At 36.8% G+C, this 27,720-nt stretch overlaps 2 protein-coding genes across 4 annotated transcripts in view; both read left to right on the top strand.

Annotated features, from left to right (window-relative positions):
- Nucleotides 1-1,753: 1,753 nt before the first annotated feature.
- LOC126780114 (uncharacterized) lies at nt 1,754-5,606 on the top strand. Of its 3 annotated transcripts, none has more exons than XM_050504381.1 (6): nt 1,754-1,897; nt 2,343-2,446; nt 3,217-3,322; nt 3,888-3,981; nt 4,548-4,650; nt 5,475-5,606. In XM_050504381.1, the coding sequence occupies exons 1-6, from the start codon at nt 1,777-1,779 to the stop codon at nt 5,559-5,561; spliced, it is 615 nt and encodes a 204-aa protein (XP_050360338.1). In that variant the 5' UTR covers nt 1,754-1,776; the 3' UTR covers nt 5,562-5,606. The 3 variants fall into 3 exon arrangements, with proteins under 3 accessions (XP_050360338.1, XP_050360336.1, XP_050360337.1); XM_050504379.1 differs by having other exon boundaries at nt 2,331-2,446; XM_050504380.1 differs by having other exon boundaries at nt 2,331-2,446; nt 4,548-4,647; nt 5,475-5,573.
- Nucleotides 5,607-7,360: 1,754 nt separating this feature from the next.
- The window catches only part of LOC126779916 (gelsolin-like), a 32,784-nt gene continuing 12,424 nt past the window's right edge, over nt 7,361-27,720 (top strand). Inside the window, exons 1-9 of the mRNA XM_050504102.1 lie at nt 7,361-7,463; nt 13,851-13,925; nt 14,645-14,837; nt 16,181-16,296; nt 17,151-17,328; nt 17,721-17,812; nt 21,117-21,230; nt 23,380-23,511; nt 24,348-24,465. Of these exons, the coding sequence (XP_050360059.1) occupies nt 7,401-7,463; nt 13,851-13,925; nt 14,645-14,837; nt 16,181-16,296; nt 17,151-17,328; nt 17,721-17,812; nt 21,117-21,230; nt 23,380-23,511; nt 24,348-24,465 (1,081 nt within the window). The 5' untranslated portion in view covers nt 7,361-7,400. The remainder of the gene's footprint in view (nt 7,464-13,850; nt 13,926-14,644; nt 14,838-16,180; nt 16,297-17,150; nt 17,329-17,720; nt 17,813-21,116; nt 21,231-23,379; nt 23,512-24,347; nt 24,466-27,720) is intronic.

Raw genomic sequence — 27,720 nt, 5'->3', positions numbered from 1 at the left:
CGCTAATTTTGTTATTTTTATTTTATTTTAATAGGATCTCCAACAAGGAATACACATGACAAGCTTTGAATACATTATGCGAGCTATAAATCTATATGCTCCCTCAGTTATAGGAAACCAAAGCATCCATCCCATACAACTAAGTAACAGCTAATAATATAATTATATATTTATAATAAGTTAGTGTAACTGCACTGGTTAACTTACCTTTCAAACCGGAAGATAATGTACCAAGAATTGCTGTTTGTTAGTAGAATATTTGATCAGTGGATAGTATCCACCCAGACGGGCTTGTACAAAGCACCTAACACCAAGTAAAGTATTTTCATTCAGTAAATTCTCGGTAGCAGCCGGAAGCTTAAAAAACGCTGATTGGACCGAAACCGGTTACGAGGACGTTATCATCATAATATTTAGATCTTTATTTATTTTATTTATTTAATAAATATTGCACAACGCATATATAAGATTAGAGAAGCAGGAAACAATCAAAGAAAAAAAATGGTGCGCAAAGGCGGTCTTATCGCTTATAGCGATCTCTCACAGACAAGATATTTTGTAAGAGAACAGGTAAGTGTACACATACAAGGAGATACTAAATATTTAATACAGTAACAGTCTGTTAATGTCCCACTGCTGGGCTAAGGCCTCCTCTCCCTTTTGAGGAGAAGGTTTGGAGCTTATTCTACCACGCTGCTCCAATGCGGGTTGGTAAAATACACGTGTGGCAGAATTTCAACGAAATTAGACACATGCAGGTTTCCTCACGATGTTTTCCTTCACCGTCAAGCACGAGATGAATTATTAACACAAATTAAGCACATGTTAATTCAGTGGTGTTTGCCCGGGTTTGAACCCACGATCATCGGTTAAGATTCACGCGTTCTAACCACTAGGCCTTTAATAAACTACACATATCTACATCCCACTAAACACATATAATAAAACATATATATATATATATATATATATATGTATATATATATATACATATATATATATATATATATAATTATATATATATATATATATATATAATTATATAGTATTTAATTTAAGTATAAAATTTATAAATCTTTTCATATAATTATAATTTATTTACATTAATACCTTAAATATATACAAATAAAATTTAAAATTATAAATCGTGACCGCGTGGAATGGTGTCAAGAGCAGCAGCATTTCCCCTTTGAATTGCAATTCCGATCCTCTGGGTGAAAAATGAACCACTCATCCTTATAATGTAAATTACTAATGTAATGTATAACAATAATGTCCTCCAGATTGATTTCGGCCACGGCGGCCAATCTCAATCGACCAAAAAGAGTTTAGGCGCAGAATCAACGGCTTTACGTGATTACCGAGGCATGGGAGTGTACACACTTCCAACTTCCAGACTCCGGGCTGCTACTGAGAATTACTGAAATACGAAATAAATTTTTATTGGCCCGACTTGGAAATTGAATCCAGGATCTCTGGGTCTGTGGCCTTAGATCTAACAACTAGACCAACGAGGCAGTTAATATAAATAATATATTATATATATAATGTAATTATATATTATAAATAATAATATATAACAATAATTTCAATACTTGTTTTCGGCAAAAATGTTAACCTTGAGCTATTACATAAGACCTTAATCATTTATGACAGATAAATATCGACCATGGCAACACCATAAATGTTGTCATATTATAAAATTATAACAACAAAAAATTTAAATCCAGTTGGTTTATTAACAGTTGAAAATCATTGAAAAACTAAAAGTCCAAGATGCGTGTCGTATTTATATTCCTTTTATGTTTCGTAACTGTCTTAGGAGCGAACAAACATACGAAATCGTTGACGGAATCCATGGGACAAGAGGTCATTGAGATCAACTCTCCATTGAAAGGTAATCTTAGTAACAGCTTGTGAATGTCCCACTGCTGTGCTAAGGCCTCATATCCTTTTTTGAGGAGAATGTTTGGAGCTTATTTCACCACGCTGCTCCAATACGGATTGGGATATACTCATGTGGTCGACCCCTCACGATGTTTTCAATTATTTTTTTAGTTACAATTCACGTCCATTTATATTAGTATATATTTTTATTTAATTTCGTCATCATAAGCCGCATTGAAGAAGCTTCGTGAAATATATTCTTAATGGTTTGCCCAAAAGCTTAGCCCATAAATGGAACATTAGTTGGTTGTTAATTTGTTGTTTATTCTTCGGATTTGAATCCAGGCGAGATCTACCATAAACCTAGGAAGCGGTCAGTTGTAATAATCATGACATGACATAGCCACAGTATTTCGTTACGTGATATTATCTCATTCAAACAGAACTACCACCAGATTTGGACGAAGAACCTTCAGCAGAGAACGACGATGACAACGCTACTTCTACCACCGTTCAAGTGGCAACTACGAAAGAAGTGACCAAGAAAGTGTTAGAAAATGTAAGTGACAATATTTTGCTTTAATACCTTAAGAATTTCTCTGCGATTGAGGGAGTTTTAGAGATTAACCCACCACGTTGCTCCAATGCGGGTTGATGATAGATTTACATATGATACATACATATTTCTTATTTAATGAAAAAATAACTTTATTCACCAAAATTTTATTTTTGTTTTTTAATATATATATTTTTTTTATTATTTATGTTTTCTTAGCAAAGCACTCAATTTGGGACATTAAAATTCAGTTATTCTTGCTTGTATTGAATCCACTATATTCGATTAGTATTGATGTTCTACCACTGAGCCATATTAGTAAAACCGTAAATGCTAGGATAAGCCTTCTTGCCCTTTAGTTTGGAGGTTATATGTAATATAATATTTTTTAATAAATAACAAAAAATATGTATATAAAAATTATGTATAAATTAAAATGTACAAATCACAGGGTGTATACATTAACAGTACAAAATAGGTACAAGGGTTGTAAAAGTTGCCATACATAAAGGTTTTATTTTTTAACATAAAAGTTTGTAGTATACGCATTACGCACATACAAGGGAGTAGAGAGCCGCGGCGCAAAGATATATCATATATATACGACAAAAATATACTTTGATTATTAATATCACTGCATTATAAACGCCCTCGTAGACTTTTTGTTTTTTTAGTTTTTATATATGTATGTCTTGTATCATCGTTGTGTGAACAATAAAGAAGTCTTCTTTATTGCAAATTTTATGGTAATATTAATCGAGTTTAATAAACAGTTTCGACCAGACACTCTGAAGGATATAGAAAAAATTGATCGTCAAAAGGATGATGAAGAAGCCAGGATTGAAAAGGAGCTCGCTGACATATATAAGGATTCTTTGGGTCTGATATTTGGTTATACTAATAATATAATAAGCAAGTCACTTTTTATGTTATAAGTAGACGGACGAGCGAATAAGCCACCTGATTTTATATGGACACCACCGCTTATCATTGGCGATGTAAGAAGTATTAACCATTCCTACATCGCCAATGTGACACCAACGTTGGAAACAAAGATGTTACGTCCCTTGTGCCGGTAATTACACTGGCTCATTCATTTTTCAAACCGGAATGCAAAAATCTATTATTGGCTTCATCTATATTCCAATGGCAACAATTTAGATTTACATATTCCATGTTATTCGCTTATAGCTCTGTTATATTATGTACTACAAACAATTCACGATTAATATATCTTTATTTATAACACAACACTATTCCACGTAACTACTTATAAATAACACTTTATTTTGACTTCCAAATTTTTTATTCCAACTTCCCCGATATTCAAAACTTTTTCTTCCTTCAGATATGGAGAAATTTCATAGAAACTCACGCTACCTACCTTTGACGTTTAACGCGGGTAGTATCAATGTTTAGCTATCTAATAATCACTTTGCAACAGATTATAAAGCTGACAGTGCTGAAGCAACGAAGGAAGCAGTTAAATCGAAGCCAACAGAACCATCAGAGAAACCAATAGCCCGAGCACGGAGCAAGTATGTTCTAAAATGCTTACAATATAACTTAATAAATTAAAAAGATAGATAAAAAGATGGAGAAATTATAGATATATACTCTTTAGAGGAAAGAGTATATATCTATAATTTCTCCATTGAGACCATTCCAATGAGTTTAAACTCCATATGCTATGCTGTGTTCCTTGGTGAGGAACTGGGTATCCTATTTTAAATGACGCACCATGTCAGAAACACCATGTCATATCATTAAAGTCACAGTATACTAAATTTCGAAAACAATATACCGGTTAAAAATTCTCAATCCAATACTATAAATGAGCTGATGATGTTCAAGCAGCTGGACAGATTTTCTTTAGTCATAGCTTAGAATATTAAAAAAAATAGCGAGACATATTTCATTTGCACTATATAATGTTTTAATGTACCTATTGACTCGGAATTTGGGCCAGTTGACTTCCTTGAAGTATGTTAGGTGGCTTCGTTCATTGATGCCTCTGTCTGTCTGACTGAGTTTTACACTTAGTCATAATCGAGTCACCTCTGTGGATCGTCCTATTTTATGTTGTCTTGTACTTTTATTGCAGCTTCAAGTTCCAACCTGACTCGAATAATCCGCGAGAGGTCGCCATGTTTAGAACTTCAGTCGACGATATCAGCTGCAAAAATGACAAGCTTTTAGAAAGCGTGGTACGTTTGTAATTAAGAGGTGGCAGTATTTTTAAAGATATTGCATATTAAGTAACAACCGTTAGTGGTATAAAGCCGAGATGGCCCAGTGGTTAGAACGCGTGAATCTTAACCGATGATCGAAGGTTCAAACTAAAGCACCATTAAATTTGTATGTGCTTAATTTGTGTTTATAATTCATCTCGTGCTTGGCGGTGAAGGAAACCTGCATTTGCTAATTTCAATAATATTCTGCCACATGTGTATTCCACCAACCAGCCACGTCGGAGCAGCGTAGTGGAATAAGCTCCACATCTTCTCCTCAAAAAAAGGAGGGGAGGCCTTAGCCCAGCAGTAGAACAGCGACGGGGCAGTGAGCAGTTAAACTGTACTAGTTAATGGAAAGCCTCGTTGGTCTAATGGCTAAGATTTAGGAAATAGAGAGTGCACCTGTGTGTATGCACCTGTGCACTATAATATGTCCTGTAATTGATCTGGATGATATCAATATGGATATATTAATACATACATACATCAAAGAGCAACGTAGCTCTCGCCTGCTTCGTCCCACAGTCTGACTAATATGACCATAATATATATATATATATATATATATATATATATATAATATACCAATAGAACACGACCCGATATCAAACCAGCGTCGCATTTCCATTCCACCAAGATCAATGTCCGACGAAGGCTGAACGTGAGCTTCATTATTCTACACTGCTCCAACTCGAATTGGTGGACACACGTGAAAGAGAGACGACATTAATTAAATTGTGTTCAAGAATTGTTAGTATTATATATAATTTAAATAATTTAAATTCTTATCATTACAGACCACGCTACCAACCTCTGGATGCAGAACCACTGTTTCCAACATTGGATTGTATGCAATTATGCCTCTTATATATATGTACATGTAATATCAATTTCCAATATTAATAATTAAATAAACATTTAAATTTGAATACTAATGTTTTTTTTTACAATCGTAATAAATTCAACTTGAAAACATATATATATACATATTAATGCGCTTAGACGTAAAAAATATTAAGAAAAAAGTTGATAAAAAAGTCCAGAAGCCCAAACAATCGGGACTAGCGCCATGGAAAATTGCCCACGCCTTTAACACAGTAGGTTAGTAATAAGGGAGGATTTCTAAAAATTAACCGCTAAGTTAGTAATAAGGGGATGAATTATTGTATGAAAAATATTTATCAATTCAGAATTATAAAGCGCTAGCATAAAAATACAGTAAGAATAACTTTTATAAACATGACGCATAACAGCATAAGGACCAGTTTTTTTTTATTTACAACGACCGAATTTTCGTAGTCCTTATCTATCGATTTTGGCGAACACATGACTCACGAGTGATAACAAACGATAGCGGAGATAAAATATAACATATAGGCGGTTTAAAGACAGCTCAATATACAATAATAATAATAATAATATCCTGGGACATTTTTCACACACGGCTACCTGATCCCAAATTAAGCTTGTATAGAGCTTGTGCTATGGAAACCAGACAACTGATATACTACATATACTACTTTTCTTTTGTAAATACATAATTATATAGAAAATTACACCCAGACTCAGGACAAACAGACATGTTCATGCACACAAATGTCTGTCCTGGGTGGGAATCGAACCCACAACCTTCGGCGTGAAAAGACAAGTATCTACCAACCACGCCAACCGGCTCGTCGGTATATAAATATTTGTTTATATTTATTCATATATTCTATAACTAAAACAAAATACTCATTACAAATTTATAAGAAAAACACGCTGACTAATTGTTTGGCTTGTGGCATTGTACCCAAAATTCTGGCACTATTGCCTCTCTGCACCGCTAGACTCATACTTTGGGCTAAATAAGCTTCAGCTCTTGGGTCACGAGAAGTGTGGGCCAGTTTCTTAGAGAGATCTCTTTAATTTTTTTTTGTATCAGAGTTAGTTTCATTAATATCCACTGATGTTCTCCCAGTGGAAAAACATTTCGTAAATTGGATGTTTCGAACTGTTTTATCCCCAATCTTTTTATACAACTGCTGACATAATACTATCGATTGAAGTAAATTATATATCGAAACTCGTAAAGACTGGCTCTGCCCGCCAGTCTGAACTAGCAACAAGACCAATATAATATTCCTGCCTACGCCTCCACACCCTTTCAAGATAATCTTCGCGAATCGTGTGTACCAAGAGTAAAAAAAGAAAAATCGATCAGTGCAAATTTAGAATAATTATTATTTAAATACTTTTAAATAAACATTAGTGCTAGGGACTTTTACTTGGCTAAGTGCACTTGTCAATTCAGAAAGAAGTACCTTATTCCACCACGCTGTTCGTCGCGGGTCGGTAGATACACATGTGGCAGAATTTTCGGAGATTTCTCTTGCGGGCTAGGAAAAGTAAGGAAAAAGATCAATATCTATATGATCTAAAGGCCAGTGTAACAATAGGCAAAAGGGTTATAACATCTTAGTTTCCAAGATTGGTGGCATAGATGCGAGGGTTAATATTATCTATCGTGCCAATGTCTATATGGAGGTGGTACCATATGCCAGTTTGCCTTAACATTTTAAATAAATAAAAATAAAATTTGAACAATTTCTTCTTTTTATCTCTTAAATGAATACAAACACCCTGTATTCTAAATACACAAAATATAATCTATGATACACCGACCATAATACACACGGTTATCCTCTTTGACGCACGTCTATTTTGATTGAATCACATCAATTATGGAGCATCCAGCGTTCGAAGAGGCGGGCCAGGAATCAGGGATAAAAATCTGGACAATTGAAGTAAGTAGATACTAAATCATACCAAAAAGTTTTTATTACTTGTGTACCGGTTGTTATATTGTTATGATATAAATTTGACTGCCTCGTTGGTCTAATGGCTAGATATAAAAAAGTGAAGAGTTAATGGAGTTATCTTTCGAAGCTTCTAAATAGAAGCCCGGAGTGGAAATTGGAAGTGTGACACTTCCGTGCCTAAAGCACGTACGGACGCTATTTAATTACGCATTATATATAATTTTACTATATGTAAGAAAATCGTTCTTGTATATAATCCTATTCTTACCACAGGAGTAAAGACAAATTAACAACTTTGATTTTGAATTGACGCGATATCATTGGTCGAGAGCTTGAATAGTCTATGATGTACACTGGTTTACTGGTGGTAGGGCTTTGTGCAAGCTCGTCTGGGTAGGTACCAGACAATCATCAGATATTCTACCGCAAAACAGCAATACTTCATATTGTTGTGTTCCGGTTTGAAGGGTGAGTGAGCCAGTGTAATTACAGGCACAAGGGACATAAAATCTTAGTTCCCAAGGTTGGTGGCGCATTGGCTATAAGCGATGGTTGACATTTCTTACAATGCCAATGTCTAAGGGCGTTTGGTAACCACTTACCATCAGGTGGCCCATATGCTCGTCCACCTTCCCATTCTATAAAAAAAAAATATATAAATACGTGAAGCAAAAACTTTGTAAACCTTTTTACGGCAATTGCGTGGACGAAGAAGAATAAAATTTTTCACAATTAAAGTTTGAAAGAGGAGGACTGCAGAAAGATATATTTTTTGGGTAATATGTATTAGAAATACCTTGAATTAATAAAATAAAACATTACACACATACGCAATTACGCATACGTATACACATCCATCCTTTTGGTAATGGTTATAGTCTGTGGTCAAAATGAAATAAGATTAATATTTGATCATGTAATACTCTTTCGCTTATGATTTATCCTATAATTTGTCTAATAGATATTTGTGCGATATAATATATTTATTTTGCCATTTCTTTATTTATTTACTAAAAGTTTTGCTTCACAACTAAAAATTAATAACTAAATTATTATCTGTAGGAACCGATCAATGGTCGATCACTAGTTTAATTTAATGTAGATATGAGCCGTAGATGCAGAGGTCCTGGGATCAAATCCCAATAAAAATTAATGGGTTTTTCTGTCAAATGTTTTCATAAGTAGTCCAAAATCTGAAAATTGGAAGTGGGTCTATATGTTCCTGTGTTGTCTCTCTCTCAATCTCTCTTGAGATTGGCCACTGTGGCCGAAATACGTCCATCATATAAGCTAGTAAATAAATAGAAAAGAAATTTTAAAATCCGTTCAGTAGTTTATGAGTTTATCCATTACAAACAAAGGTACAATATATATATATATATATATATATATATATATATATATATATATATATATATATATATATATATATACATATATATGTATATATACTGACATTTATATTTTGTGTAATAGGTTATATATGATACCAAAAAAAATTTGATGATGACCTTTAAAAAAAGATTTGATGTTTTAAAAAATAATTATTGAGTAAGAAAAGTAATAAAGAATGGTGAGGAAAAACGGAATAATAAACTTTAAATGTCGTTTCTTTGGTTACAAAGCAACCTCAAGTTTATTTATTTCTAATCCTTAACATAATAAAATAATATTAAGAATAATAATAATAAATTAAACGGCCGCCATTGTCGTCCAATATGTTGATTATATTAAATCAGTCAGTGAATCCAGCGCTGGCGCTGTCCTGAGAGCAAGAGACCAAGGGGGTCGCTCGACAAACGATCACACGCGCTACTGACAGATACACCATAATATTTTATATTTCCATCAATCGGCTGCATAATAAAATACCCGTCTTATATTTTTTCACAACTTGATCTCTGACAACCGACCAGTAACCCATAAGATGTCAATCACTGTTCTAATAAAATAAGTGATGTTGTATAACCGCTTAAATTTATTATCTGACATATATATAAAAGCAAAAACTGAATTTTCATGTGCTTAATTTGTGATTATAATTCATCTCGTGCTTTACGGTGAAGGAAAACATCGTGAGGACCTGCATGTGTCTAATTTCACTGAAGTTCTGCCACATGTGAATTCTACCAACCCGCATTGGAGCAGCGTGGTGGAATAAGCTCCAAACCTTCTCCTCAAAAAGAGGAGAGGATGCCTTTAGCCCAGCAGTGGGACATTCACAGGCTGTAACGGTAACGGTATATATATAAAGCGTTCTTTTTTAAAAGTGATGTAATAAAAAAATGTTTTCAACGATACAAAACTAATCACTGCTATCATAAAGATATATTAAGCGGAATAATAATTATGTTTCAAATATAATCTTAATTATTATCGCTACACATCAAAAGATATATTTATCGATCATTTATTTAAAGATAAATATTTATTAATAAAATGATTCATATTACTAAGAAATTAATGTGAATTAGTTTATAATTATATTTTTATTGGAAAAGCTTTTAACGAGATTACTTGGTTGTAGGGCTTTGTGTAAGCCCGCTTAGGTAGGTACCATCTACTTATATTGTATGGCTACGTAGCATTACTAGGATGTTAGGAAAATATAAAATCTATAAAAAGTACTAAATTTGTATGACCTCATTCCAATATCTTTGATAAGTACAGTCCACCACAAGGGTACTGTGATAATGAATACGTAAATAGTGTATAGTTAAATGTCTCGTCGATCTAGTGGCTATGATATATACATATAAGGCCGCAGACCCCGGGTTCCTCGGTGAATAATAAAAAGTTGTTGAGATTTTTTGTCGATAATTCTCAGTAGCAGCCCGGACTCTTGAAGTCTGTACACTCCCGTGCCTCGAAAAGCACCTAAAACCGTTGGCCCTGCGCCTGAACTCTTTCCGGTCGTGTCGGATTGCCGTTCCATCGGATTTTGAGAGCTAGGGTAGAGTAAGTTCGCCTGTGTTTGCGCACACACTCGTGCATTATTATATGTCCTACGCAGTTGGCTAATCTCTTATAATAGTTGAATGAACAAAGACTTTTTTTTTTTTAACCCTTTTGCCGTCCACTGCTGGACGAAAGCCTCCCCCATAGAACGCCAACCATCCCGATCTTGGGCAGTCCGCATCCATCCCGAATCTGCCACCTTTTTTAAATCGTCGGCCCATCTTGTCACAGGGCGTCCTACACTACGTTTGCCTAAGCGTGGTCTCCACTCCAACACGTGTCGGCTCCATCGGCCATCAATGCGCCTGGAGACATGACCAGCCCACTTCCACTTCAGCGAGCTAATTCTAAGCGCGATGTCGGTGACTTTAGTTCTCTGGCGAATGTCCTCATTTCGGATTCTATCTGCCAGAGAAACCCCAAGCATCGCGCGTTCCATTGCTCGCTGAGCAACCCTAAATTACGGTAAGTGTCCACGTTTCGGCACCGTAAGTCATTACAGGTAGGACGCACTGATTGAAGACCCTGGTCTTAAGCGACTGTGGGATCGACGATTCAAAAATATGACGTAACCTCCCGAATGCCGCCCAGCCCAAACGTATTCTTCTTTTAGCCTCCTTCTCAAAGTTGTGCCGGCCAAGTTGTATAGTTTGGCCCAGGTAGATATATTCCTGCACAACTTCAAGTGGAGAGCCATTTACGATCACTGGTCTCGGGGATACATGACGGTTTGCCATAATTTTGGTCTTTTCAACGTTCATCCCGAGACCTACTTGTCTTGAAGAATCGCTCAGGCTGTTTAGCATCTCTTCCAAATCCTGCAGAGTCTCCGCCATGATGACAATGTCGTCGGCAAATCGCAGATGTGTAATGTGTTGGCCATTTATATTAATGCCGCGTCCGTTCCAATCGAGCGTCTTGAAGACGTCCTCCAATGCATTGGTAAAGAGTTTCGGTGATATTACATCTCCCTGTCTTACCCCGCGATGCAATTGGATTGGTCTTGTGCTCTGATCTTGTACTTGGACGGTCATGGTTGCGGCTTCGTACAAACACTTTACCACCTGGACATACAATTAATTAGGCATCTCTGCATGGATTCCAGAACAGCCCAGGTCTCGATGGTATCGAAGGCTTTTTCGTAGTCCACAAACGCTAGGCATAGAGGCTGATTATATTCCTCGGTCTTCTGTATTATTTGCCTTAGTGTGTGTATGTGGTCTACGGTACTGAAGCCTTTTCGAAACCCAGCCTGCTCCACGGGTTGGAAGTCATCGAATTTTCGGGCAAGACGATTCGTGATTACCCTCGAAAACAATTTGTAAACATGGCTTAAAAGTGAAATGGGGCGGTAGTTTTTCAGAAGAGCTTTATCGCCCTTCTTGAAAAACAGCACCACCACACTTCTGCTCCATGTCTTCGGTGTTATACCATTGTGGAGGACGGAATTAAAGATGTTAGCCAGCTCTCTCAGAACTGGTGTGCCTCCTGCTTTGAGAAGCTCTGAGGTAATTCCGTCATCTCCTGGAGCCTTTTTGTTTCCAAGTTGCCCGAGAGCAATCCTAATCTCGCCCAAATCGATGTCGGGAAGATCGTCTGATAGATGGCGTGTTAGTGTGGCTCGTGGGTCATCCGCACTGTGGGACTCAGGTGGAGGTACTCGTGATGAGTATAAATCGCCATAGTACTTTTCGACTTCTCTGAGAATCTCTGGTTTTGAGGTGACGGTTGTGCCTTGTATGGTTCTGAGTTTTGTCAGGTGACAACAGGAGGTATGTGACTTTGCAAAAACCTTTGAGCCCCTATTGAGTGCTATAGCATCTTCAATATTCCGGGTATTCGCTCGTCTTGTGTCACGCCTTATTAGTTTTTTAACCTTCCTGTTAAGTGCCTGACACTCAGATGGCGTCATGTTCTGCTGTTCTCGTCTCCTCGTCATCTCGTTCAGAGTTTCGCCTGAGAGCTTCGACTTACGTCCATTGCTCTTTTGTCGAAAGTAATTCTAGCCTACCTCGCGGATGACATGCACCAGACCATTGGTGGCGTCGTCAATGCCCTGCCTGGTTTCCAACATGGCAAATCGGTTCTGTAGTTCCAGCTGGAAGCTTTCGCAACCAGCTTCGACCTGAGGCAGAGTTGGTCTAAGAGTCGACTTCATTAACCGCGATCGTTCTATTTTAGTGTTAATATTCAGGGTGCCTCTTACCAGGCGGTGATCACTTCCAGTGTTTACCCTGTTGATCACGGAGACATCCCTAAATATTTGGCGCTTATTGGATAAAATGAAGTCGATCTCATTCATCGCTATGTTATCGGGGCTTCGCCAGGTCCACTTCCTTTGGGGCTTTTTCTGGAAAAATGAATTCATCAGAAATAATCGCTGAGCCTCGAGGAAGTTTACCAGCATTTGTCCCCGATGATTTCTGCGCCCATAGCCGAATTTTCCTACCCTCGATTCACCATCTTCTTGTACTCCCACTTTGGCATTGAAGTCACCCATAACAATTGTGTAGAAGGTATTGGTACGAGACATAGCTTTCACTATGTCTTCGTACATGGCTTCGACCTCTTCGTCAGTGTATGTAGACGTTGGGGCATACACTTGTATAACCTTCAAGGCATACCTCTCGGTTATCTTTAAGACAAGGTATGCCACCCTCGCCGACACACTGCCAACCTCCACGACATTGCATCTGAGTGACTTGTGGATCAAAAAGCCGACGCCACCTTGGGATGGTTGGTGTCCTTCTCGGAAGTAGAGTAAGTGACCGGCATCTAGTGTCATCGTGTCCTCGCCCTGTCTTCGGACTTCTGATAGACCTACTATATCCCAGTTAATACGACTTAACTCTACTTCCAATTCTGTCAGATGTTCGTCCAGCCGCAGAGAGCGTCCATTATACGTGGCCAGAAAAACAAAACAAAACAAAACAAAGACTAAAGACTAATAAATAGTGACATTAATATTTTCTTTTTTTAATGTATATGTAGGCGGGCGAGCATATGGGCCACCTGATGGTAAGTGGTCACCAACGCCCATAGACCAATGTCTATGGGCGTTGGTGCAATGCCAATACATTGTAATAAATGTTAACCATAGCTTAAATCGCCAATGCGCCACCAACCTTGGGAACTAAGATGTTATGTCCCTTGTGCCTGTAATTACACACAAACCGGAAAACAACAATAACAAGTACTGCTATTTTTAGGTAGAATATCTGAGGATTGGGTTGTACCTACACAAACGAGCTTGCACAAAGCCCTACCAGTAAATAATTATAATAAGTCTATTTGAGTGAGCTTCAAACCGAATCTAATCAATATAGACTATTGATAGTCGGCGGTACAACTATGTTTTCTGCGCAAAGTTGCTTGACAAGTTAGTATTACAATACTTTTCTTTGTATATTACAGAAATTCGAACCAGTGACGATTGAAGAACAGCAATATGGAAAATTTTATAATGGGGACTCTTACATCGTTTTAAAGGTATGACGAATATTTATCTACCTATCTTTATTCTATTCCAATGGCAGGTCGAGATAAGCAAACCTTCGATTTACATATTCCATGGGGATTCGTAATAGTTCTGCTATATTATGTTACAAAAAGTCTTTCATCCAAATAGGTCTATGATATTTTATTATCTTATTCCTGGTTCCTATATTTAACTATTCGTTTTTGCACATCAGTAACCGGTCGTTTTTGTGATACGTGTAACGCGCCGTTAAAGACATTCTTATTAGTGTATTAACCGAAGTAGTATCGAGGTTCAAATGGTTAATAAAACTAAGGTAACGATTTCATCCGTTCAAGTGTTCACATAACTAAAGATTTTGTGATCATTTTACCTCAGAAATGTCCACTCAGGCCCGTGTGGGTCTTGGGTTAATTGTTCGGGGCGATGGCCCCCTGCAGTGGTGGCAACGCCGTCTGCAACTACAGACGGGTCTCTGGGTAGGATCATTGTCCATGGTGTTTAATTCGCGATGTGAACATTTTAACATATCACTTCCCCACAATATATAATCAGTAGCAAATCGGTAGGGCGATTCAGGAATGTGACAGTTTCAATCAACGCCATCTATCGCTACCGAGTAGTAATATACGCTATTGTAAAATAGTTTTATTACGTCAAGAATAGAAACTAATCCTAACACTCGTAAGCACATTGACATTAAGCTGTCATATTCTGAAACTTCCCACAGACATCAGGTGCTGAAAACTCAACTCTCTCCCATGATGTACACTTCTGGCTTGGCAACAAGGCAACACAGGATAAGATGGGGGCGGCCGCTATCTTAACCGTTACCCTTGATGACCAACTTGGGGGTAAAGCTGTTCACCATAGAGAAGTCCAAGGACATGAGACCAGTCAATTCTTGGGATATTTTTTACCTGGTGAGTATCTTGGCTACTTGGTGGACTTCATTTCAAATAAAGGCTTTTAATAAACAAAAATACATTATTTAATTAATCCCTTCAGGATTTTTTTATTGTATTTGTTTGACGCTGTAATTAAAATGGTGAACCGGATACCTTACTTGACTACCGGTTCTTCACGATAGAATCTACATTCCGAACCAGTGGTAGCTTTAGATTTAATTCAAGGCTGTAAAACGACGATATTTTTTTTTATTTTGATCTTGAATATAATTTAAATAAAAATCAAACTAAACATTTAGTTAGCGGCCATATTTAATTAATAACCATATTTTAATATGGTTTCTGAAGTTCAAAACAACTAATTAGGCTGTATACTGAAAGGTCATTGATCGATAGCATCTTATGTCGTGATAGACGACCAATGATAGGTCAGATTAATGCCGAATTAGTATGATTATGACCAATATTTCTACAGGCGGTTACATCAGATTAAAAGTTTGTCTTAAAATTTCATTTATATATTTAAATATATAGATGAAATTGAAATTAGATATGAGTTTGTAAATACCATTCAAACTTTCTAGGACAGTACACGTCACGTCACGTCACGTCATAGACGTCACGACCTATGATAGTATTTATACTAACAATAAGCCATATAAAATATAATCGCCATCCGGGACGCCCAATATATGTGAAACATTGAAATTATGGTATATGTTGTTAAAATAACGTTCAGTTAAAGAACTAGAATACATAAATGGAGTAAATTAAATAAAATCATAGTTTCGTTGATAAAATAAATAACACTCATTATTATAGTAATATTTAGCAACGAATTATATTGTACTAATCGTCGCTCGCGAAAAAGAAGAAAAGGAAGATATTATATATGAATTTGTTAGTGATTCTTTCAAACTGAATTAGTCTTAGTTTTTGAGACTTTTTTTATTCAATTTAGCGTGTAACGATGGGGCCGACATATAGGCTGCTTATAAAGGCCCTTGAAAAAAAAAGTGGGGGTTATATAAGTGTTCGGGGTAGGGGATGAAAAAAATCCTATATCCTTCCTCGGAGTTCAAGCTTACTTCATACCAAATTTCGTCAAAATCGGTCCATTGGCTTAGCTGTGAAAGCGTGACACACAGACGTAGTTACTATTGCATTTATAATATTAGAATAAACACGAGGTGACGCACACATGAAGGAGTTGAGAGCAGCGACGGAGATTCGGCATGGCAGCTTAAGAGAGCGTCAAGCCGTTGACCGTCATACGAGTTGCCCCCAAGCCCCCAAATAGATATTTCTCTTGAAACTTGTATTTGGATTCAGTCAAAGTTTAATCCATCCTTTTACAGCTATAAGATATTTGGAAGGAGGCAACGAATCGGGATTTAAGGAAGTTGAAACGAATGCTGGCGTTGAGAAAAGACTGCTTAAGTTATCTGGGTGTGATAACATGAGGATTGAAGAGGTATTTCATTTTTTTTAAATTCGTACGTGGTCTATCAAAAGCGCCACCTGATGGGGTACATCGCCAATACATCGACCTTGGGAACTGGTGTTATTTCCCTTGTCTGTACTGGCACTATATATTGCTGTTTGGTGTTATCTGATGATTGGATGGTACCAACCTAGCTTGCACAGCCACTTGGTGGTAGCACCACTAAAGAGTAAAATAAAAACAGTAATATCCTTCAAAAGCCTTCAAAAGACTCAAAAGATGGCAAGCCGTAAGCTGATCTCAATTTTTACATCGTATCCCATTTGCTAAAAAGATAATCTATTTCATAACGTAATATTTATTGCTTTGCGATAAAGATAAAAAATAGTTTTCCCGCGCTTTTATTAAAAAAGAATTATCATCGAGTTAACGACTTATGGTATTTTTTTTTTATTTAGATTTACAAGTTTAACTAAAAAGTAAATTAACAGCCAGTGCACTGCTGGGCTAAAGCCTCCTCTCTTTTTTGAGGAGAAGGTTTTAGGAGCTAATTCCCCGACGATGCTCCAATGCGGCTTGGTGGAATACACATGTGGCAGAATTTCAGTGAAATTAGGAACATGCAGGTTTCCTCACGATGTTTTCCTTCACCGTCAAGCACGAGATGAATTATAAGCACAAATTAAGCACGTGAAAATTGGTGGTGCTTACCCGGGCAAGTTTTTACCTGGTGAGTATCTTGTTTTCAATTTTGATGAAGCCCGGGCTTGAACCCACGATCATCGGTTATTATTCACGCGTTCTAACCACTAGGCCATTACTATTAACGTTTCAAGATACGAACTTCTAATAAATTACTTTAAGTAATATAAACCATATTCCAGGTGCCCCCAGAAGCTTCATCACTGACCAGAGACCACTGTTTCATCCTAGAAGTAGACCATGACATCTTCGTGCTGGTTCCAGAAGGCGCCAAGGCAACGCAAAAGAGAAAAATCATCAGCGTTGCCAACAAATTGCGTGACGACTATCATAATGGAAGGGCGACTATTGAAATTATTGGTAATTTGTTAATCTATACAGTAATAGCCTGTTAATGTCCCACTGCTGGGCTAAGGCCTCTTTTCACTTTTAAGGAGTACGTTTTGTAGCTTATTCCACCACGCTGCTCCAATGCGAATTGATGGAATACACATGTGGCAGAATTTCAATGAAATTACACATGCAGGTTTCTTCACGATGTTATCCTTCACCGTAAAGCACGAGATGAATTATAATCACAAATTAAGCACATGAAAATTCAGTGGTGCTTGCCCGGATTTGAACCCACGTTCATCGGTTAAGATTCACGCGCTCTTACCACTGGGCCATCTCGGTTTTAAAAAGCATAGTCGAAAATATTGTTAAATTTTACCACGTGATATTTATTAATTTTAATCTATAAAATAATTCAGACGAATTCTCGTCCGATGATGACTACGCTCAGTTCTTCGAGGCTCTGGGCTCCGGTTCCAAGGACGAACTGATCGATGACGATGATACACAGGTAACCTTTAAACCAGTAACAGGTAACCTTTAAAGTTTGTAGACTGTATGGGGTTACCCGATACTACTAAACTACTTTATAATTTGACCACTGAATATGTATTGTGTACCGCTGGTTTGATAGCACTATTATTTTTTCATTTTATAACTTAAAATAGGCCAAGCCTTATGTTATAGCGCGATATAAAGTACAATTAGCGTCATCTATTAACAAATAGTGAAATCTAAATAATATTTTTAATAAATAATTATAATTATTATCAAATATCTACCACCGAGTCTATGTACTGCTGGTCAGATAGCTTTGCTTTATTGACCTATCATTTTTTTGTGTGAATGTATGCTATTGGCCCTACTGGCCTTTACAGCGTCACCGGGCGTTGTGGCGGGTACTAGACTCCACAATGAAATTTGAGCCGGGTCGGGCTCCGCGTGACGTCCATCCTGAGCGTGTCTCCTACGAGATCGCACCTCGGCTCGGGACGTAGTCGGTGGAGTGGCTAGTGCTCCTAAGCACCATGCTATGTCGCGACCGGTTTCGTGACGTTACTAGATTACACGAACCATTTGGAGCCACTTTTGACGCCCTAATAACTCAAAAATTATTTCGTATAAACATGTCAAATTTGGCTTAAGTATTGAGACCTGCGAGATACATATGTGTTCTAAATTTCATAAACACACCACAAACGGTTATTATGTGTTCCGTTTGACGTCGGAAGTCCATTATAAGAGAGTTCGGTCCTCCTAACTGGCCTAGGCCAGTGAAGGTACGGGCCTCGGGGTTGTGGTGGTGTTGGTGGGTTCGGTGGGCGTCCTGGTGTCTGACTATGAGAGAGTACATTGTACTCGTTTCGCCGCTGGCCGCTAGATGTCTCCGTTTTCACTCCAAAAGTGACTGTTCAGTGGCGCCCTCAACTTATTTTGCAAAGTGTAGTTCCACAAGCCGCCATAATTTTTCGTCATTGTTGCGTTGTTCTTCGAACCGCTCGCTCGCGTTTGGATTCAGAAGACTGGAATTCTGTGCGCTATACCGATAAACAAAAGAAGTACGTCGCTTTCCCTGGTTTCATGGAACTAAAAGTAAATGAAGAATTGCGAAAATTTGATGATCCTAATGCTCCACTACGTTGGTTTCAAATGGAGCGTAGTTTTGCAGCGTTATCCAACGCTGTCATAGCTCCAAATGAATCTGTAAATCAAGCTTTACAGTCTCTCATTGATTGGTCGGCAGAAAACCAATCGCAGCTCTCGCCTTCATCTATTTATGCAAAAATGAAAGAACTTTTCGGTAGCGATTCGCCCTATAAAAGTGTATCACACGATATATTTCAAATAATCTGCGGAAAACGTGCAGAGGTATTGGAACTTCGTCGTCGTGCTATTGTTAAGCTTATAAAAATAAAGACATAGAAAAATACCCCCTTCGGCCGAATATATGTTCAACCCTTTATCTGCTTATGCGCAAAAAATAGGGGAGGTGGACAAACTTCAGAAACAATATTCTGCATCCACAACTTCTACAACTACTCGGCTTTTGTCTCATAGCCCATCTACCTCCAAAGACAAGAATTTTCGTTTTCGCTCTGCAAAGTCGGGAACCAATGCCACCGTTATACATAAGGATAAAAAAGATTCCAGGGATCATCGCAACCAAAACAATTCAGGCTCAAGTCAAAAGTGGGGACGTAAAAGCCACAGACAAAGTAAACAAAATTTTAAAAGTAAATGACTCGAATGGTTATGCAGGGGGTTGTTTAAGGTTCTTTACAAAGAAGTGGGACGCCTTAAATCCACCACAGGCTATATTAAAAATGGTATCAGGTGCCCGCATTCCTTTCAACCAGGCACCTCCATTAATTTTTCCAACAAAAGAAGTTTTGAAGGAGTCCAATTATCACCTTGCAAGGTGCACCTTAGTCCAAGGGATTACATCGAGGCTATTATAAAAACAGCTTCACGGAAACTCGGAGTTCTGAACAAGGTGCGGCGTTTTTTCACGCCACAACAACTGTGCCTGTTATACAAAACACAGGTACGGTCTTGCGTTGAATATTGCTCGCACCTTTGGGATGGCTCCGCTAAGTACCTACTGGAGGCCTTGGACCGGTTGCAGCGACGTGCAGTACGCATTATTGGCGACGTAAAGGTCACAAACACCCTTGAACCTTTACAATTGCGTCGCGAATTAGCAGCACTGAGCGCTTTCTATCGACTGTATCAGGACGAGTGCTCTGCGGAATTATTCTCTCTAATTCCTGCTTCCCCCTTCCTTCTTAAGTCCACGCGAGCTGGTTCTCGATGTCACCGCCTAACTGTGACATCAATTCCATCGCGCACAAAGAAATTTAGCAACTCATTTCTTTTTCGCACTACCAAAAAATGTAATTCCTTACCAGCTCACGTGTTCCCCTCCTCTTACAACCCGGGTTCCTTCAAACGAGGCTTGAAGAGGCATCTTGCGGGCCGGCAAGGCGGGGACGGCTAGTACAGGACATTCTTCCCGACTGTACTGGCCGTCGTCGCGTTTGGACTCTACTACCACTTACCATCAGGTGGAGTAGTCATTTCCCAACCCGGCGAATATGAAAATATATATATATATATATACATACATATATATATATATATAGATATATATTATCTAGCATACTCTTAGTATTCTAGATAATTTCAAATACAAAAATAAATCCCATCAAAAGCATAAGTGCGAATTGAGAGACAAGGATCAATGTCATGATATATTGAACATTGTCTCACAATTCCACATTTATGCTTTTAATGGAATAGCATATTATTAAATAGTACAAGCCTTAAGTACTTACAAATATAAATAGTTAAAGCGCGATGCAAAATACAACTAGCGCCATCTATTAACGAAGAGTAAAATTAAAATACTATTGATAGCTGATAATCATTGTCAAATATCTACAACCGATTCGAAAATATGTATTTGTTTAGAATTTTTATTTGAAATATTATTTATTTATTTATTTATTTATTGGAAATAGTTACACCATCGACTTATCACTAACACATTCACTTAGCATTAGATACAGGGTATTAAATCTAGGTGAATAAATCATTACAGGTGTAAACAACATTGACCTTAAGATAAGACTATACTAACCTAATTATGTCTTAACTAAAAATTAAAAAAGATGAATAAATTATAGACAATTAATTATAGATAATTATTATATTATGTAAGAAATCACTCCATGTGTGTATAAATTAAATGTCATTATTATAATATTAATGATAATTATGTCTGATAATTTACGTTCGCGTTCTTTATTTCGCAGACCTTCACACGCTCTAGTGCGTCAACCGTCTACTTCTACAAAGTGACCCTGGGTGATGAATTGGAACTTGAAGAATTAAGCAAGCCATTCAAACAGAAGCAACTTAGCTCCGAGGTGAACCAAAATCCTAATTTCGGTTAAACTTAATTACATATATTCTCATAATAGAAGTTGTCAATTTCTCTACATAAGGCCTTGTACAAGCCCTAAGTAGGTACTACGCACTCATCAGATATTCTACCGCTAAACAGCGACAGTATTGTAGCGTTACGGTTTGAAGGGTAAGCCAGTGTCACTACCGGCACAAGGGATATAATAAAACAAAGGTTTTCAAGTATGATAGCGCAATGCAAGGAATAGTAAATATTTCTTACATCGCCAATTGCGGTGGTGACCACCTAACATCAAATGGCCTATTTGTCAGTCTATCTACCTTCAACGTAAAAATGTTTGCAACGTAATTTTAATTTTATTTTTTATTTTTATAGTATAGGTAAGAGGACGAGCAAATGGGCCATCTGATGGTAAGTCACCAACGCCCATAGACATTGGCATTGTAATAAACATTAACCATCGCTTACATCACCAATGCGCCACCAACCTTGGGAACTAAGATGTTATGCCCCTTGTGCCTGTAACTCATCATCATGTATCATCATCAGATATTCTACCGCAAAACAGCAATACTTGATATTGTTGTGTTCCGGTTTGAAGGGTGAGTGAGCCAGTGTAATTACAGGCACAAGGGACATAAAATCTTAGTTCCCAGTTAGTGACCACTTACCACCAGGTGGCCCATATGCTCGTCCACCTTCCTATTCTATAAAAAAAAAAAAAAAAAAAACTACACTCACTCGCCCTTCAAAACGGAACAATACCGGTGTATTATTTCAATTAGTATTTTGACTTATTTATCGTATTTAGTGTATTTTTTATTTTTATTTTACTTTTTTTCAAAATTAATTAAGTACTTATTGCTTAGTATAAGAAGTTTTTTTGTTTTACTTCTTTATTATTTTCAACTTGTTGTTTTTAATTTAAATCGTATAATTAATATTAGCTGTTAGTTATACCGCACGATAAGAGCCATGGTGATTTTTACAAAAAAATTGCGAGTAACTTAAAGAATCAAAATTAAAAATCGAAAAGTTGTACAGTTTTGGATCTGTAATTTAAAAATGCTTGAAGATTGTTTTTGTTTTATAACTGGTTATTATTAACTAGGATGTACCCTAGCAAGAAATACAAAAAAAAAAATAGGGAAAATACGTTGATTTTTTTTTTTATTGAATTTTAGAATCTTAAACATCCTTTAAATAAAAAAAATATTAAAAAATTAATAACTCGAAAACGATACACTTTTGCATAAGCATTTTGGGGGTCATTTGATAGCTATTGTCCTGAACTATAACCCTTTAAAAGGATCGTGACATATTACCCTGTAACCCTGTATAAGATGGATGCTGTGATTTTATATCATAGAGGGAAACACGCATATAACCAGTGTAATGTGTAACGTAAGCTTGCGATGTGTAGTCCTTGTTGGAGATCGTAATAAAATAAAATTCACATGTTGTTTCTCACGAGGTATCTGACACAGACCTTACTCACACTTCAACAAAAGCCAATCGGATATATATATTTTTTATTGTTACATATACACTGGGTGGACCCGGCAGACGTCGTCCTGCAATACAGACATTTTTTTCATTTGATGACATACCGACAGCCGCCTACCGGGTCCAATCGTGTTTTCAAACCATCACCCATTGAAATATATATATACAAAATTTCATCCAAATCGGTCCAGTGGCTTGGGAGGAGTTAGGTGACAAACGCACGTACAGAAGATTTATATATGTCGCGGATTCAATGGATTTAAATGGCCGCCACTGTCGTCCAATATGTTGATTTTATTAAATCAGTGCGCACTGGCGCACGTCCGGCACTGGCGCTGTCCTGACAGCAAGAGACCAAGAGACCAAGGGGGTCGCTAGACAAACTCACACGCGCTACTGATAGATACACCATCATATTTTATATTTCCATTATTCGGCTGTACAATAAAATAGGCACCCGTCTTATATTTTTCACACTTGACGTCTGACAACCAACCAGTAACCCATAAGAAGTCAATCACGTTGTGTGGTATTGCTATTCTAATAAAATTAGTGGCGTCGTTTACCCGCTTAAATTTATTATCTCTGACATATATATTAAGAAAAATATTCCTAATAATAAATTATATAATTTTTACTTTCAGGACGTGTTTATTCTGGATACCCCGTGCTCAGGTATTTACATATGGCTTGGTAATGACGTGGAAGAAGACGTTAAGAAGAATTATAATGATATTGTACAGAAGTTTTTAGAAGCTAAAGAATATCCTGCTTGGGTAAGAGATTTTTATGTGCTTAATTTGTGTTTATAATTCATCTCGCGCTTGACGGTGAAGGAAAACATCGTTAGGAAACCTGCATGTGTCTAATTTCACTGAAATTCTGCCACATTTGTGTTTCACCAACCCGCATTGGAGCAGCGTGGTGGAATAAGTTCCAAAGCTTCCCCTCAAAAAGGAGAGGAGGCCTTAGCCCAGCAGTGGGACATTCACAGGCTGTTACCGTAATGTAAAGAACGATACCAATTTTGGTCCCACCCTCCAATAGCTATAAAACATCGTTGGATAAGTATTTTTGAGCTGATCAAAAGTTACTATGGCACCAAATTTTTAATCTTAGAATAGAATAGATGTGCTTTATTGTACACCAAAAGAGTTTCAGAAACATACCATTATAAACACAAAAACTATTATTGTACAAAAGGCGGTATATCGCTAAAAGAGCGATCTCTTCCGGACAACCTTTTGATGGAAGACATGAGATAAATAAAGCGGTGAGGAGATGTACAGATCTATTTTCAATAAATATATATATTATAGATAGGCAGACGAGCAAATGGGCCACCTGATGGTACATGGTCACGCCCATTAGCATTGTAAGAAATGTTAACCATCGCTTACATCGCCAATGCGCCACCAACCTTGGGAACTAAGTTACGTCCCTTATGTCTGAAATCACACTGGCTCACGCACCTTCAAACCGGAACACAACAATACCAAGTTTATTAAACGCGGCAGCAATATGACACCTGTCTATTAGAGGCACCCAGAGTTCATACAAATCCTGGCATCATCCCTTAGAGAAGATTATATTTTCTTCGTGACAATTTCAGATGCACGTAACGAGAGTTATAGAGGGCGCTGAAAGTAGTACTTTCAAGCAATACTTCCATGATTGGGACTCGGTCATGCCTTCCAGTGGTTCCGTCAAGTCTATTGCTTCAGATATCGGTATGCATTTACATAAATAACTTTATTTGCATTCAATGTATATCGAAATAAAAAGGCTAAAGATATATAAACAGTTAAGATTTTAAAGTGCTTATATAAGTAGCATATTCTATGGTTTTCATATGTACTTGTGAAAAAAATACGTTTTGAATACCAGCGACCTTGTGTACGGAGTTTTGGAAGTAAATTAAAGTTGATATAAATAAAAAATAGAATAATTAAGTCTTTGGGCTCAATATATGGCCGAGAATAGCCGAGATGGCCTAGTGGTTAGAACGCGTGAATATTAACCGATGATCGTGGATTCAAATCCGGGCAAGCACCACTGAATTTTGATGTGCTTAATTTGTGTTTATTATTCATCTCGTGCTTGAAGGTGAAGCAAAACATTGTGAGGAAACCTGCATGTGCTTAATATCATTGACATTATGCCACATGTGTATTCTACCAACCCGCATTGGAGCAGCGTGGTGGAATAAACTCCTAACCTTTTCCCCAAAAGGGAGAGGAGGCTTTAGCCTAGCAATGGTACATTAACAGGCTGTTACTGTACTTTACTGTTAGTGCTTAATATAGCTGAGCTATAAGAAAATCGCATGTAATACATATGTAAATATAACGTTTGTTTGTTCTCTAATCCTAATGCTATTGAAATAAGCTTTATATAATACTTTATGATAGCAGAGTTCTAAGTTTGCCCAGGGTAATCTTTAAAACAACTAAAAATACAAATTGAAATGATTGAATTATTAAGTCATCAAAATTGGTTGTTTATCAAAAGTTATAAAAAAATTAAGTTCACCTACGTATTTTTGTCGTTATAATATATGTTGCGGCTATTAGCCGACAGATGGCGATGTGCGAAATACATCAACTTCTGAATCGCAGTGTCCTGATTTTCTGGAATAGAGTGACCTTCTGCCATATATTTTTTAATCTCAATTTGTATTTTCATAGATCTTTAATCGTTATGTCTGATTATTCGAGGTTTTCAATAAGGTCATTATTAATTTTATTACTTTAATAATAATATAAGTATCTATGTATTTCTAAAAGTCTTAAGTTAATATTTTTGTTTTAATTTTATTATAGATTTTTACGTTAAGGGCTTAGGTTACCACCGACCCACACTATTAAACAAAAAAAAATGTAATTACTGTAAAAACAAGACATATTGAATACCTGAACACTAAAATTATACTCAATTAAATGATATTTCTTTTTGAATTACTATGATTCCTTAAAGATATTATAATACTGTCTCTATTATTATTATTCAATAGTTATATGTGTAACAAAACAGTGTTAAACGATTAATGTTTTTTTATTAGTATTTACTCTTATATAAATAACAGCCAGAGCTGTAGATCATAACTTATGTCTGTGACAGACTGCTATTTTTTACGTAGTGTTTTTTATCTGTGACGACAAATACGCCTCAACTATAATTAATAAAATAATATTACATTTAAATTACTATTCGAAACGAGAATCGAAATAAGGATTGTGGACTATATAAAAGAAACTATTCACTGCCGTTACGGTTATATCACGTTCGTAGGATATTTAATAAAAAAGTACCATGCTAATCCCTGCATTCTCAGCCATTGTCTAGTCCATTTAAGCGCCGTTTGTGTGTAACTAATACGTTCGTGAATAACTAGATGGCGCCGTAAGCTTGAAGCGCGCTAACGATGTGCATTTGTGAAAATCTAAATCATATCTATATGTTATAAGAGAGTTCATTTAATAACATTGTGTATATTAAAAAAAAAAAACAATTTTATAGGTCGAACGGTATGCCCTGGGTGTCAATGAATAAGTTACTGACTTAAACATGTAATTTTATTCAATTAGTACACTCGCTGTCAACTAGATGGCGCTGGACGTAGTTAGATCGCGCTAACGTTGTGCTTTCTCGAAATACTAAAACGTCGCAGCTTACTCCATCCGTTGTCTATGTGGCTTGGTGACCACTTATCATCAGAAATTTTTGTGGCGCGTTATTTATAACAAGCGCCGTTTTAAGACTAAAGTATATATATAGGTATATATTTATTTATATTTTACGAATACTATTTATGATGATAGTAATAATATTGGTATAATATTCGTATAATACTGTGTAGTTTATGATTTTTCATATTAGTAGATTATTATATCTAAGTACGCTGCTTCGCCCGTGTTAAATTAATTATGTGATAAAATTGGTTTTTCAGCATTTTTTTTATAATAATGAATTGAAATTGAAACTAGTGATGAGACAAATTACGTACTGACTACTGGTACTGAGTCTTACGGCTACGCGTACGTGTAAAAAAAAACCTGTTTCAAAAACAACTACGTACGAGTATTTAGAAGTATTCGTATTTATTAAAGTTTTGTTACTATTATTAGAAAATCATATAGGTTTTGAATAATGGGTAATATTACTCTGTCAAGTCGCCTGCAAAGTATGAATAAAAGTTCATTAAAATTGTCTAGGTGTTTCATTTTGAAAAAACAAAACTAATATGAATCACGTATTAATTAAAGAAACGCATTATTTGTTATAACATTTTGAAATGAAAATGAAAATAGAATGTAGGCAGTATGTATCCACTTATTATAACACTTATTTTAAGAAACAAATAAGTTCGTTTATAAATTAAAGAAGTAAAGTACATTTTTACCGGACGCGCAATCAAGTATTGGAAAGTAATGAGTCATGCGGCGGGTCCCATAGACTAGTAAGTTTTTTTTTTTATAGAATAGGAAGGCGGACGAGCATTTCGGCCACCTGATGGTAAGTGGTCACCAACGCACCATCGCTTACATCACCAATGCGCCACCAACCTTGAGAACTAAGATGTTATGTCCCTTGTGCCTGTAATTACACTGGCTCACTCACCCTTCAAACCGGAACACAACAATACCAAGTACTGCTGTTTTGCGATAGAATATGAAAGTTTCTGTAAGTATCAGAAGTCTTCAAAAATCTAATCGGTCGATCGGTATGCCCTGGGTGTGGATGAATAAGTTAGTATCATAAAACATGTAATTTATTCAATACACTCGCTGTGAACTAGATGGCGCTGTACGTAGTTAAATCGCGCTAACGTTGTGTTCTCTGTAAATAGTAAATGTCGCGGCCTTTTTGCTTTCAGTGTTCCGACTTCAAGCTGGAACCTCCCCGCAGCCGCGGCACCCCTGGCCAGTGCCATCGGTGCCAACTCTACGGGCATTCCGCGCGGCATTGTTTTGCCAATCCTAGAT

Source organism: Nymphalis io, chromosome 30 (assembly GCF_905147045.1).
Source record: "Nymphalis io chromosome 30, ilAglIoxx1.1, whole genome shotgun sequence".
Lineage (NCBI taxonomy): Eukaryota > Metazoa > Arthropoda > Insecta > Lepidoptera > Nymphalidae > Nymphalis > Nymphalis io.
This window is presented reverse-complemented; position numbering and strand designations above follow the sequence as displayed.